This window comes from Somniosus microcephalus, chromosome 15 (assembly GCF_052327205.1).
Source record: "Somniosus microcephalus isolate GS21.2 chromosome 15, FLI_Smic_1.0, whole genome shotgun sequence".
Classification (NCBI taxonomy): Eukaryota; Metazoa; Chordata; class Chondrichthyes; order Squaliformes; family Somniosidae; genus Somniosus; species Somniosus microcephalus.
The window spans coordinates 106,206,328-106,221,852 of record NC_141001.1 but is presented as its reverse complement, the minus strand read 5'-3'; the positions used below and the strand labels follow the sequence as shown (position 1 = coordinate 106,221,852).

Genomic DNA, 15,525 nt, shown 5'->3' with positions numbered 1-15,525 from the left:
TTGCGAGCCTGCATGAAATTTTGAACGGGCTGCACGACCTGCTAAAGGGACCGTGCACCCAAAACCAAATTAGGGGGAACGTTGATGCACAGCCTCTTAAAATGGAAAAAAAAATTACATATTAAACATTAATAAGAAAAATTCTTCAATTGGACTCGTGTTTTGGAAAGCACAGCAGCAGTGACTGCAGGTGGCTCCACAGCGTGTGACAGGAAGTGCACAGCACAGTGACAATAAACCAGTGCTGTAATGGGTTGGCTGACTGGGACAGATAGTTTTACTGAGAATACATTTAATCCAGTCTGTTTTAGATTTGTCACTTCTAATACAATCACAGCCTGTTTGTAACCGTCACCTATTGAGCTTGTATAAAATGAGCGTCAGCTCACATACTGGTGGATGCAGCAGCCTCCAGTTATAAATTTCAAAAACCATCTGTACACAGGTGAAATCTTAGTTACACAATTTAGAAGGGTTCATTACAGTTTATAGAAAATATATATATTTTTTACAACTAGTTCTTTTTGCAAGTTCCAGAGTCCCAATTTTAGGGCCAGGCTGCCAACCTGAAAAAGCTGAGAGAATACAATACAATACGTTAGTTGTTGAAAATAGTAGTTTCAACCTGAGATATTTTTGCCATTTCTTCAAATGCCAGTAACGCCCAGCCAGCCTGTTCCTAACTTAATGACACTGAGTTGTGGTAAGTAAGATTTCAGTGCGTTAAATTTAAATGGGAGATTGGAATAAATAAAAATGTACACAAAAACATTGTATCTGCAAGGACATTTAGTTGAATTCTGATCACATTTATTTGCCATATTGGTATTGGCTGTGCTTTCTGGCTGAGAGTTTTCCAATCTTGTACACTACTGGTGCAACAGAATGTATTTTGGAATGGTGATTTTTACATTAACCCATTGAGGATTGGACACCTTGCCAAATGCGGATCCCAATTTTGGCCATGGAAAATGTAGAGCAAGCGTCTTACATAAATCTGTAATGCTGAATATTAGAAAATTAAGTTGGTGCAATATTAAAGGTGCAAAGAATATGTTGACACACGTGCTTTGAATAGACTCAAGTACTTCAAACTAAACAGAGTTGTGCAGTCAGAGGATTAGCTGACAATTTCCCCACAACTGTTTTGGACTGAAAAATGGTATTAATGGACAGAAATTTGCCAGCAAAGTGGGTTAGCTCGCCTTGTGCTTCTTTGTTTACTTTCTTAAGTTCCGATTTTTTTTTTGCCAGTGTTTCAAATGTGATTTAAAAAACTTGTGACTTTGTAGCTGCATTTCTGAAATCGAAATGGAAGCATTTGTGTTGTAAGTTGTGTAAAACTGCCGAGTAGTTCCCTTTCAGTTGAGCATGACTTTGTTGATGTTTCTTTTTCTCTACCATATCCCCGACGAGCACTCAGCGATTCCATCCACTTCCCCCTCCACTGCTATTGCAACTGCGATTTGGCCAGCCATAAAGAGCTTAGTTTCCCATCAGTTTTGTGCATGCAGGTTCCTGTCACCATGTCCCGTGCAGTGCACTGCAGGTAATTTCTCGGCTTTCGACCTGCTACCTGGAAATCATCAGCAGTGCACTCCAGAAGCTGTTGTGCTGTGCTGTGACTTAATTGTTTCTAACCGAATAGGTAACACTCACAAATGCCGATGAACATTCCCCCGTCAAAGACAGTTTGCCGCTGATCCTTTCCACCTTCATCTGTTGGCCATTATCTTCGCATGATAAATGAATGTTTGACCTAATCTGCATGAGGTCACCTTGAGTTATGTTATCGTCTTTAATCATTCCCTTTGTTGCTTTGCATATCGAGACAAAGTTGATTCATCTATGTATGACATCTTTGCAGTGCTCATTCTAAAAAATTACAAAACGGATGGGAATGTTCCTCTAGCCAGAATCCTTTTGCATTAATATTTGCAAATGAATCAGTTGGCAGATGCATTGGTGTACAATTTATATCCCACCCTCCCAATAACTCTGCTATTCAGCTGATTGCTACTCTCTGAAGTATTCTTGCCCCTCATGAAGTCAAAAATCCCTTTGTTATTGACTGAAGTTAATGATTACTGTTCAAGTCTTATCTGTTTGTGTCTATATGCCAGTGACAGCTATTTTGAGTGGTTTCCCCAAGGTAGAATTAATCTTTTACCGAATTGGATGTAGTTCATTCTTATCAAATTTCTAAAGGTGGTAATGCTGATATTAATAAATGATGCAGTATTGAACTTAACACTTCATTTGCACTTTTTCAGTGGAAAATGGAAAATACTTGATAAATGGATAGAAAGAACCGTTTTTATGAAGTAATTTCACTATTTTCTATTTTAGGTGATGGGGTGGAATAGCTTTTTGTGATGTGGACTGACTGTTTAAAACCAATTTAGCTGGAAAGTTTCTTTCTTAGACTAAGTCTGAGCAAGAGATAAAAAGTTCAGCCCAAAAATATTTTCCTCAGTGTTTCAAGAGAATTGGTTTATGTTTTCATTTGAAACTTAAAACAATTCCCAATGCCTCACATCACTCTCTGAACAAATTGGTGTGGTGCGTAACCTGGTGCCAGATTTCTTTCAGTCGCAATCTATTACTGAGAGCCAAGTTCCTGAGAGTGTCATTGGGTGGCTCAACCTGCAGTTCATCACTTCTGCCTCCCACTCGATGAACTCCCTTCGTTTAAGATGATCATGAATGGTTTACGCCCTTGGTTTAAGGTGATCATGAATGGTTTACTCGCTTGGTTTAAGATGATCATGAATGGTTTACTCGCTTGGTTTAAGGTGATCATGAATGGTTTACTCGCTTGGTTTAAGATGATCATGAATGGTTTACTCATTTGGTTTAAGGTGATCATGAATGGTTTACGCCCTTGGTTTAAGATGATCATGAATGGTTTACTCGCTTGGTTTAAGGTGATCATGAATGGTTTACTCGCTTGGTTTAAGGTGATCATGAATGGTTTACTCGCTTGGTTTAAGATGATCATGAATGGTTTACTCATTTGGTTTAAGATGATCATGAATGGTTTACGCCCTTGGTTTAAGATGATCATGAATGGTTTACTCGCTTGGTTTAAGGTGATCATGAATGGTTTACTCATTTGGTTTAAGATGATCATGAATGGTTTACTCGCTTGGTTTAAGGTGATCATGAATGATTTACTCGCTTGGTTTAAGATGATCATGAATGGTTTACTCATTTGGTTTAAGATGATCATGAATGGTTTACGCCCTTGGTTTAAGATGATCATGAATGGTTTACTCGCTTGGTTTAAGGTGATCATGAATGATTTACTCGCTTGGTTTAAGGTGATCATGAATGGTTTACTCGCTTGGTTTAAGGCAATCATGAATGGTTTACTCGCTTGGTTTAAGGTGATCATGAATGGTTTACTCGCTTGGTTTAAGGCGATCATGAATGGTTTACTCGTTTGGTTTAAGATGATCATGAATGGTTTACTCGCTTGGTTTAAGATGATCATGAATGGTTTACTCGCTTGGTTTAAGGTGATCATGAATGGTTTACTCCCTTGGTTTAAGATGATCATGAATGGTTTACTCGCTTGGTTTAAGATAATCATGAATGGTTTACTCGCTTGGTTTAAGGTGATCATGAATGGTTTACTCGCTTGGTTTAAGGCGATCATGAATGGTTTACTCGTTTGGTTTAAGATGATCATGAATGGTTTACTCGCTTGGTTTAAGATGATCATGAATGGTTTACTCGCTTGGTTTAAGGCAATCATGAATGGTTTACTCGCTTGGTTTAAGGTGATCATGAATGGTTTACTCGCTTGGTTTAAGATGTAAGAAGTCACACAACACCAGGTTATAGTCCAACAGCTTTATTTGAAATCACAAGCTTTCGGAGCGCTGCTCCTTCTTCAGGTGAAGTGGAGAAATGCATAAAGACACAGCTTATATAGTCAGAGAATCATGTCAGATGTTTACAGGTAACCTTTCCAACTGCCATTTATCACACCTCGGCAGAGAGATAATCACAGCAGTCAGCTCCGAAAGCTTGTGATTTCAAATAAAGCTGTTGGACTATAACCTGGTGTTGTGTGACTTCTTACATTTGTCCACCCCAGTCCAACTCCGGCATCTCCACACCTTGGTTTAAGATGATCATAAATGGTTTACTCGCTTGGTTTAAGATGATCATGAATGGTTTACTCATTTGGTTTAAGATGATCATGAATGGTTTACGCCCTTGGTTTAAGATGATCATGAATGGTTTACTCGCTTGGTTTAAGGTGATCATGAATGGTTTACTCATTTGGTTTAAGATGATCATGAATGGTTTACTCGCTTGGTTTAAGGTGATCATGAATGATTTACTCGCTTGGTTTAAGATGATCATGAATGGTTTACTCATTTGGTTTAAGATGATCATGAATGGTTTACGCCCTTGGTTTAAGATGATCATGAATGGTTTACTCGCTTGGTTTAAGGTGATCATGAATGATTTACTCGCTTGGTTTAAGGTGATCATGAATGGTTTACTCGCTTGGTTTAAGATGATCATGAATGGTTTACTCGCTTGGTTTAAGATGATCATGAATGGTTTACTCGCTTGGTTTAAGGTGATCATGAATGGTTTACTCCCTTGGTTTAAGATGATCATGAATGGTTTACTCGCTTGGTTTAAGATAATCATGAATGGTTTACTCGCTTGGTTTAAGGTGATCATGAATGGTTTACTCGCTTGGTTTAAGGCGATCATGAATGGTTTACTCGTTTGGTTTAAGATGATCATGAATGGTTTACTCGCTTGGTTTAAGATGATCATGAATGGTTTACTCGCTTGGTTTAAGGCAATCATGAATGGTTTACTCGCTTGGTTTAAGGTGATCATGAATGGTTTACTCGCTTGGTTTAAGATGTAAGAAGTCACACAACACCAGGTTATAGTCCAACAGCTTTATTTGAAATCACAAGCTTTCGGAGCGCTGCTCCTTCTTCAGGTGAAGTGGAGAAATGCATAAAGACACAGCTTATATAGTCAGAGAATCATGTCAGATGTTTACAGGTAACCTTTCCAACTGCCATTTATCACACCTCGGCAGAGAGATAATCACAGCAGTCAGCTCCGAAAGCTTGTGATTTCAAATAAAGCTGTTGGACTATAACCTGGTGTTGTGTGACTTCTTACATTTGTCCACCCCAGTCCAACTCCGGCATCTCCACACCTTGGTTTAAGATGATCATAAATGGTTTACTCGCTTGGTTTAAGATGATCATGAATGGTTTACTCGCTTGGTTTAAGGTGATCATGAATGGTTTACTCGCTTGGTTTAAGATGATCATGAATGGTTTACTCGCTTGGTTTAAGATGATCATGAATGGTTTACTCGCTTGGTTTAAGGCAATCATGAATGGTTTACTCGCTTGGTTTAAGGCGATCATGAATGGTTTACTCGCTTGGTTTAAGGCGATCATGAATGGTTTACTCGCTTGGTTTAAGGTGATCATGAATGGTTTACTTGCTTGGTTTAAGGTGATCATGAATGATTTACTCGCTTGGTTTAAGATGATCATGAATGGTTTACTCGCTTGGTTTAAGGTGATCATGAATGATTTACTCGCTTGGTTTAAGGTGATCATGAATGATTTACTTGCTTGGTTTAAGATGATCATGAATGGTTTACTCGCTTGGTTTAAGGTGATCATGAATGGTTTACTCCCTTGGTTTAAGGTGATCATGAATGGTTTACTCGCTTGGTTTAAGGTCATAGAGTCATAGTTATACAGCACGGATAGAGGCCCATCGTGTCCGCGCCGGCCATCAAGCCCTGTCTAATCTAATCCCATATTCCAGCATTTGGTCCGTAGCCTTGTACGCTGTGGCATTTCAAGTGCTCACCCAAATGCTTCTTAAATGTTGTGAGGGTTCCTGCCTCCACAACCCTTTCAGGCAGTGAGTTCCAGACTCCAACCACCCTCTGGGTGAAAAAGTTCTTTCTCAAATCCCCTCTAAACCTCCCGCCCTTTACCTTGAATCTATGCCCCCTAGTTATTGACCCTTCTACTAAGGGAAAAAGCTCCTCCGCATCCATCCTATCTATGCCCCTCATAATTTTGTACACCTCAATCATGTCCCCCCTCAGCCTCCTCTGCTCCAAGGAAAACAAACCCAATCTGCCCAGTCTCTCTTCATAGCTGAAGCGCTCCAGCCCTGGTAACATCCTGGTGAACCTCCTCTGCACCCTCTCCAACGCGATCACATCCTTCCTGTAGTGTGGCGACCAGAACTGCACACAGTATTCCAGCTGTGGCCTAACCAGTGTTTTATACAGCTCCATCATAACCTCCTTGCTCTTATATTCAATGCCTCGGCTAATGAAGGCAAGTATCCCATATGCCTTTTTTACCACCTTATCCACCTGTTCCGCCGCCTTCAGGGATCTGTGTACTTGCACACCCAGATCCCTCTGACCCTCCGTCTTGCCTAGGGTCTTACCATTCATTGTGTATTCCCTTGCCTTGTTAGTCCCCCCAAAGTGCATCACCTCGCACTTTTCCGGGTTAAATTCCATTTGCCACTGTTCCGCCCATCTGACCAACCCATCTATATCGTCCTGCAGACTGAGGCTACCCTCCTCGCTATTTACCACCCTACCAATTTTTGTATCATCCGCGAACTTACTGATCATACCTTTTACATTCATATCCAAGTCATTAATGTAGACCACAAACAGCAAGGGACCCAGCACCGATCCCTGTGGTACCCCACTGGCCACAGGCTTCCAGTCACAAAAACAACCTTCGACCATTACCCTCTGCCTTCTGCCACTAAGCCAGTTTTGTATCCAATGTGCCAAGGCACCCTGGATTCCATGGGCTCTTACCTTCTTGACCAGTCTCCTGTGCGGGACTTTATCGAAGGCCTTGCTGAAATCCATGTATACCACATCCACTGCGTTACCCTCATCCACACACCTAGTCACCCCCTCAAAAAATTCAATCAAATTAGTCAGACATGATCTTCCCTTGACAAAGCCATGTTGACTATCCCTGATTAATCCTTGCCTCTCCAAGTGGAGACAAATTTTGTCCCTCAGAATTTTTTCCAATAATTTTCCTACCACTGATGTTAGGCTCACTGGCCTGTAGTTCCCCGGTTTTTCCCTACTACCCTTCTTGAATAATGGTACTACATTAGCGGTTCTCCAGTCCTCTGGCACATCCCCTGTGGCCAGAGAGGTCCTGAATATATGTGTTAGAGCCCCCGCAATCTCTTCCTTTGCCTCACACAGCAGCCTGGGATACATTTCATCCGGGCCTGAGGATTTATCCATTTTTAGGCCAGCTAAAACCACCAATACCTCCTCCCTCTCGATGTTAATATGTTCGAGCATATCACAGTCCCCCCGCCCTATTTCTATGTCTACATCGTCCTTCTCCATAGTGAAAACAGATGCAAAAAATTCATTTAGAACCCCTCCTACATCTTCCGGCTCCACACACAGATTGCCACTTTTGTCCCTAATGGGCCCTATTTTTTCCCTAGTTATCCTCTTACCCTTAATATACTTATAAAACATCTTCGGATTTTCCTTTATTTTGCTCGCCAGTGTTATTTCATGGCCCCTCCTTGATCTCCTAATTTCTTTTTTAAGTATCCCCCTGCACTTTTTGTACTCCTCTAGGGCTTCCTCCGTCTTTAGCCTTTTGTATCTGCCAAAAGCCCTCCTTTTTTTTCCTAATCCATTCTCGTATATCCCCTGACATCCAAGGTTCCCTGTGGTTTTTGGAACCACCCTTGACCTTTACGGGAACATGTTGCCATTGTATGATCTCAATCTCCCTTCTGAAAGCCTCCCATTGCTCCGATGCGGATTTTCCTACAAGTAGCTGATCCCAGTCCATTTTGGCCAGATCCTGCCTTATCCTATTAAAATCGGCCTTCCCCCAATTTAGAACCTTTATTTCCAGCCCATCCCTGTCCTTTTCCATGACCACCTTAAATCTCACCATATTATGGTCACTGCCACCAAAGTGCTCACCTACTAGCACTTTTTCCACTTGGCCGGCCACATTCCCTAGAATTAGGTCCAGTACCGCCCCCTCTCTTGTAGGACTTTCTACATGCTGGCTCAAAAAGCTCTCCTGGATGCACTTTAAGAATTCTACACCCTCTGAGCCTTTCACACTCTGACTATCCCAGTTAATATTGGGGAAGTTGAAATCCCCCATTATTATTACCCTATTATTTGCACATTTCTCTGAGATTTGCCTACATATCTGTTCCTCTATCTCCCCCTGACTGTTTGGAGGCCTATAGTACACTCCCAGCAAAGTGCTTGCCCCCTTTTTGTTTTTAAGCTCCACCCATATGGCCTCATTAGAGGACCCTGCTAATATATCATCCCTCCTTACTGCAGTAATTGACTCCTTAATTAATATTGCGACACCCCCTCCTCTTATACCTCCCCCTCTGTCTCGCCTGAAGATTCTGTACCCCGGAATATTGAGCTGCCAGTCTTGCCCCTCCCTCAACCATGTCTCCGTGATAGCAACAATATCATACTCCCATGTGTTTATCAACACCTTCAGTTCATCCACCTTATTTGCAAGACTCCTTGCATTAAAATAGATGCCATCCAGCCTTGCCCTTATATGTTTGCCCTGTCTACCAAGCTGACTTGTTTTTTTCTCTATAATTGGCAGCACATCACCCCCTATTTCAGCTCCCCTCTGTATCCTGAATGGTTTACTCACTTGGTTTAAGATGATCATGAATGGTTTACTCGCTTGGTTTAAGATGATCATGAATGGTTTACTCGCTTGGTTTAAGGTGATCATGAATGGTTTACTTGCTTGGTTTAAGATGATCATGAATGGTTTACTCGCTTGGTTTAAGGTGATCATGAATGGTTTACTCGCTTGGTTTAAGGTGATCATGAATGGTTTACTCGCTTGGTTTAAGGTGATCATGAATGGTTTAACGTGTTTTGTGTTGTTCAGTGGTGTAGTTACTGAAAATTATGAGAGATACTAAACAAACAGCTGGTATTCGTGCGACAAAGTTTAATGCTGATTTGTGAATTAAAAAATGCTCATTTAGGAATAGATTCAAACCATACAACTAAAAAGTACTAACATTGGATTCTTTATATTCCTTGGATTAAATAAAGATTTTAATCAGTTTTTAACATTTTCTGCTGCATTAGACATCCGATTAAGTTCTGCAAATTTTGTAGTTAAAGCGGAATGTCTTGCTGAACCAGAATGTTTGAGATTTAATGTAGTAATAAGTAGTAAAGCGGTTTTAATCCATAGTGGCTAAATAGTCTGTTCCAAATGAGCCATTTAATTCACCAAAATTTTGTTTTCAACATAACTTTTCAATGGGGGGTGAAATCAATATTTTTTTTTTACTATGATTCATCGGTAATTACAAAGATAGAACACAGTATCTTACGTTTCAGCTTCACTCAATTTAATGTAGGTTAAATGACAAATATAACAGCGCTGCTACGATATTGAAACCTGTATCAGTTCGTAAATCAGGTTTACGATTGGTTGTTCCTGTAATACCAGTGTTATGAATTTGGAGAGACTTTAAAAGTTAATATCAGCTATCTGTCGAATTTTAACTCGACTCAATTAGAAACAAGCATTTTACTTTGGGGAAGTCACAAGGTAGCGAACAGTCACTGGGATCCAATCAGTGTGCGCTGTGTGTGTGTGTATGTGCGTCTGTGCTCATGCTGTCTGTCTGAATGACTTGTCTTCCTGTGGCACAAAACTGATTGAGGATGACTGGTTCTTTCCTGGCTGCTCTGATCCAGCTTTGGTCTCAGGACAGCAGGAGCTGGAGGAGGAACTGGTGCAACTTCGGAGACTAGGACAGCGACAAGGAAGGAGGAAACTGACCACAGGCAGCCAAAAGCTCGAGGTATGTGATGGAGCCGGTGGCTATTTTTGCAATTTAACTTTCTATCTTTTATGTGACGTTGCTTGGCATTTTGTACAACGCGACCATATTTTGTTAAGCTTTGCATAGATTGAATAAAGGTTTTTGTAGGTTTGTTGCCTATAGTAATTTTGAGATGGTAAATATTAACTGACATTTGCTGAAGTGAAAAAGCCTTGAACTTTTATTCTGAATTTCCAGTGCTGTATTCCAAGTTATAATCCGTTGAGTGGCCTGTTATGAGGGGATAGAGTTGTATCGGGTTTATGTTCAGCTTTTTATATATTTTAAGTATACTTTTGGAAATCCACTGCAGAATCTGAAATGTAGATCCACGTTCGGTGGCAGTAATTCTGCCAGCCTTGCTCTTTACTGTATAAATATTTGGATAGCTCTACCGAAGAGCCGGCACAAGCGCGGTGGGACGAATGGCCTCCTGTGCTGTATCATTCTACGATTCGATGAAATCATCAATTTTCAACCATAGTTGTCCTGCTTACAGATAAAGTGCACATCATTTATTTTAAGTGCAATATTCAGAATAAATCAAAAAACCTGTAATACCATTTTGAAGCTTGAAATCTGTTTTGCTTGATGCTGACTTTGTTGAGCGATAGTTGGAAGGTTTAAAATGCTGACTCCACCTTATCTGCTGTCCAGTTGAGGAAGGAAAAATAGAATAAAGTGATACAGCCGACTGTTTTGTAAACTGCATCTGCAAACAAGTAAATGCAATAATGTTTTTTTTTAGGATGACTATGAATATGACGAGAACCAGCACTTTGAAGAATCCAGCATTAGCATGGAAAGCGCTGATACGACCGAAGGGGAGAACTTGGGAGGTTTGTGGCCAGAGTACAGTTCCCATCATACAGGTGTGATACCCGCTAGACGGTTATTGAAAGCATGCACAACACATGAATTTTGTGGTGCCTTTCTTTTTAAAAAATCTTCACATTTTTTTGTTCAAATAACCTGTTTTGTTTATTGGCACATTCTAACCTCAGTCAGCATTGTTTGGATTTTTGTTTTCTCCCCCTCTCAAAATTGTGCCGTTGAAATAATTTGATATTTATAATCTAAAAAGCATGTGCGTGCTGGATGAACTGGCTAGTTTTCTTTCCAAGGTATCATCTGACTGTTTTAGTCTTCAGATCAGGGCTCCAACTGGTTTCTTAACTCTGAAATTACAAGGCAGGGGAGTTGAGAATTAATCCAAAAACTGACTGTTCCTGGCTTTCTTTTGTGCTCAGTTGGTGCGGAATCAGGCGTCCAAAGCATATTGATGAACAAGTGGTATAGGTTGCTGTTTTACAACATATACTGGCTAAAGGTTAAGGATTTGTAGCCAAATAGTTAAGTTGCAGCACTAGTAATGTTTGAACCAAGCTGCTCTTAAGGCATCCTCATTTTAGCTATGTATTATAAAGCAACTACTTGCAGATTGATATTAACTTCACCCAGGGGTTATGCACACCTGAGCCCATTCTGACCCAGTTATTATACAAACCTCCACACATTCTGACCCAGTTATATACAAGCCTGCGCCCATTCTGACCGTTATTATACAAGCCTGCGCCCATTCTGACCCAGTTATTATATACAAGCCTGCACACATTCTGACCCAGTTATTGTACAAGCCTGCGCCCATTCTGACCGTTATTATACAAGCCTGCGCCCATTCTGACCCAGTTATTATATACAAGCCTGCGCCCATTCTGACCGTTATTATACAAGCCTGCGCCCATTCTGACCCAGTTATTATATACAAGCCTGCACACATTCTGACCCAGTTATTATACACGCCTGCGCCCATTCTGACCGTTATTATACAAGCCTGCACCCATTCTGACCCAGTTATTATATACAAGCCTGCGCCCATTCTGACCGTTATTATACAAGCCTGCGCCCATTCTGACCGTTATTATACAAGCCTGCGCCCATTCTGACCCAGGCGTTATGTAAACCTCCACACATTCTGACCCAGTTATTATACGAGCCTGCGCACATTCTGACCCAGGTGGAAGTTTCAAATTTGGCGAGGCGTAAAAAGGGCAGTAGTGGATTGGCTGCCCTTTATGTATTCTGCCTTATTTCTCTTTCCATTGAAGTTATTGACATAGCAATTCGGGCAGGGTGTATAACAAATTTTCAGATGCAATGGAATTCAGCATTATTATTATTAGTTATTTTCCTGTGGCAGTGTTCAGACAAAAAAAGTCTCTTCCTGTAACTTTCTGCTTGTCTCCTCATATTTTTTTTAGTCTCACTCTCTGTGTTTCTCTCACCTCACTTATTTTCTCTTTTTTCTATCTCTGTTTTTGATATTTGAGGTGAAAATGGTGTAGCAGAGGAAGGAGGTGTCAAGTAAGGGTTTCTCATTCCCCCATGATGGACATCTCACTGTCTTTGACTCCTCTATTCCGTGTGCCTCTTGCTCTCTGTGTCTGTTTTTCTTTGCCTCTCAAGCAATATCTGTTTCTGTATTTCTGAGTCCATCTATCCTTATCTTCTAAAATAACAACAGAAAATGCTGGAAAAACTCAGCAGGTCAGGCAACATCCGTGGAGAGAAATTTGAGTTGACGTTTCGGGTTGAACCCTTCTTCAAAACTGGAAAGAAAAGAAACTAGATCGAAGGCAGGGCTGCGATCGGACAAAAGAATAAAAGAAACAAAAGAAGTAAAAGAGATTAGAAACTAGACGAGATGGTAATAGGCTGGGATTAGGTGTAAAGTGTACTGGCAGGGCAAAAGATAGCTGCCAGGTGTGAGAGAGAAACAAAAGGAAAGGGGGGGGGGGTGGGAAAGGAGCGGAACAATTACAAGGGAAAATGTAATAGGGGCCGAGGTTATGATCTGAAATTGTTGAACTCGATATTGAGTCCGGAAGGCTGCAGAGTGCCTAATCGGAAGATGAGGTGCTGTTCCTCGAGTTTACGTTGAGCTTCTGTGGAACAATACAAGAGGCCAAGGACGGTGAGGTCCGAGTGGGAATGGAGCGGTGAATTAAAATGACAGGCGACCGGAAGCTCGGGGTCACCCTTACGGACTGAACGGAGGTGTTCCGCAAAGCGGTCACCCAATCTGCGTTTGGTCTCCCCAATGTAGAGGAGACCGCATCGTGAGCAGTGAATACAGTATACTAGATTGCGAGAAGTACAAGTAAATCGCTGTTTCACCTGGAAGGGGTGTTTGGGGCCCTGGACAGTGGGAAGGGGGGAGGTATAGGGGCAGGTGTTACATCTCCTCCGCTTGCACGGGAAGGTGCCAGGCGAAGGGGAAGGGCTGTTTGGGGTGATAGAGGAGTGGACTAGGGTGTCTCGGAGGGAGCGGTCCCTGCGGAATGCTGAAAGGGGAGGGGAGGGGAAGATACGTTTGGTGGTGGGATCACTTTGGAGGTAGCGGAAATGCCGGAGGATGATCCGTTAATGTGGAGGCTGGTGGGGTGAAAGGTGAGGACAAGGGGGGAACCCTATCGTGGTTCCGGGAGGGAGGGGCAGGGGTGAGGGCAGAAGTGCGGGAGATAGAACTGACACGGTCGAGGGCAGTGTCAACCACGGTAGAGGGGAATCCTCGGTTGCGGAAAAAGGAAGACATGTCTGAAGCACTGGTGTGGAAGGTGGCATCGTCGGAGCAGATACGGCGGAGACGGAGAAACTGGGAGAATGGAATAGAGTCCTTACAGGAAGCGGGGTGGGAGGAAGTGTAGTCCAGGTAGCTGTGGGAGTCAGTGGGCTTGTAGTGAATATTGGTCGATAACCTATCCCCAGAGATGGAGACGGAGAAGTCGAGGAAGGGAAGGGAAGAGTCAGAGATGGACCATGTGAAGGTGAGGGAAGGGTGGAAATTGGAGGCAAAGTGAATGAAATTGTCAAGTTCGGGGCGAGAGCAGGAAACGGCACCGATACAGTCATCAATGTATCGGAAAAAGAGGTGAGGGAGGGGACCCGAGTAGGACTGGAACAAAGATTGTTCCACATAGCCCATGAAAAGGCAGGCATAGCTAGGACCCATGCGGGTACCCATGGCAACACCTTTGATTTGGAGGAAATTAGTGGAGTTAAAGGAGAAATTGTTCAATGTGAGAACAAGTTCAGCCAGGCGGAGGAGGGTCGTGGTGGATGGGGACTGGTCGGGCCTCTGTTCAAGGAAGAAGCGGAGCGCCCTCAGGCCATCCGGGTGGGGGATGGAGGTGTAGAGGGATTGTACGTCCATGGTGAAAAGGAAGCGGTTGGGGCCAGGAAACTGGAAACTGTTAAAGTGGCGGAGGGCGTCCGAAGAGTCACGGATGTAGCTGGGAAGAGACGGACAAGGGGAGAAAAGATAGAGTCAAGATAGGAAGAGATAAGTTCCGTAGGGCAAGAACAGGCTGAAACGATGGGTCTACCAGGGCAGTCCTGTTTGTGGATCTTGGGAAGGAGGTGGAAGCGGGCTGTGCGGGGTTGGGGAACTATGAGGTTGGTGGCAGCAGGGGGAAGATCTCCAGAGGAGATGAGGTCAGTGACAGTCTTGGAAACGGTCTTATCTTATCTTTATCTTTATCCTTATCTTCTGCCTGTCTTTCTTTACTCTTAATGTTCTGTGTCTCTCATACATTCCAGCTCTGTGGTAAACAGGACTGACTCAGCAGCTGCCTTTGATGCCCTTGTTCCCTTCAAGACCCATGCCCACAGATCCCCACCCCATTACGATTCACGCCTCTACGCGCAAAGTGGAGAGCCGCAGATTGGAGCATAATTGGTGCGTGATTGGCCTGGTTGTTCAACTCCAGAGCTGCTTCAATCACCTAAAGCAATATTTCGCATTCCTTTCCTTATCCAAATCATCCCATTATAACCTAGGAGGGTAAGCACAGCCCAAGGCTCCTCTTAGTGAGAAACTCCCTTCCTTCTCCTTCCCTACCCCACCCTCTCCATTTTCATGCAAAAACCCAAGGCGAGAAGCTCATAGATTTATTAGTCTCAAAAGATCAACACCATCTGCTTGGCTGCCTCGGCCCCCTTCCTTTTCTGCTCCCCTAGCCTCCCTCCTCATCCTTGCCGTGGCCCCTTATCACTCCACACCTTCTTCCCCATCTCCTTTCAGGCCCTCTCTAAATTCCTCATCTCATACATAGATAAATACATAGAAGATAGGAGCAGCAGCAGGCCATTCGGCCCCTCGAGCCTGCTCCGCCATTCAATGAGATCATGGCTGCTCATCCAAATTCAGTACCCTGTCCCTGCCTTCTCCCCATATCCCTTGATCCCTTTAGCCTTAAGAAATATATCTAACTCCGTCTTGAATATATTTAATGAATTGGCCTCCACTGCCCTCTGTGGTAGAGAATTCCACAGGTTCACCACTCTCTGGGTGAAGAAATTCCTCCTCATCCCTGTCCTAAATGGCTTACCCCTTATCCTTCGACTGTGACCCCTGGCTCTGGACTCCCCGCCATCGGGAACATCCTTCCTGCATCTAGTCTGTCTAGCCCTGTTAGAATTTTATAAGTTTCAATGCGATCCTCTCTCATTCTTCTAAACTCCAGCGAGTATAAGCTCAATCGACCCAATCTCTCCTCGTACGTCATTCCTGCCATCCCAGGTATC

The 15,525-nt window shown here is 42.8% G+C and overlaps 1 protein-coding gene across 1 annotated transcript in view; it reads left to right on the top strand.

Annotated features, from left to right (window-relative positions):
* Positions 1-15,525, top strand: part of LOC147107130 (uncharacterized) — a 93,498-nt gene that overhangs the window by 29,177 nt on the left and 48,796 nt on the right. The window contains 2 exon segments of the mRNA XM_086008226.1: positions 9,812-9,918; positions 10,688-10,811. Coding sequence (XP_085864352.1) covers positions 9,812-9,918; positions 10,688-10,811 — 231 coding nt within the window.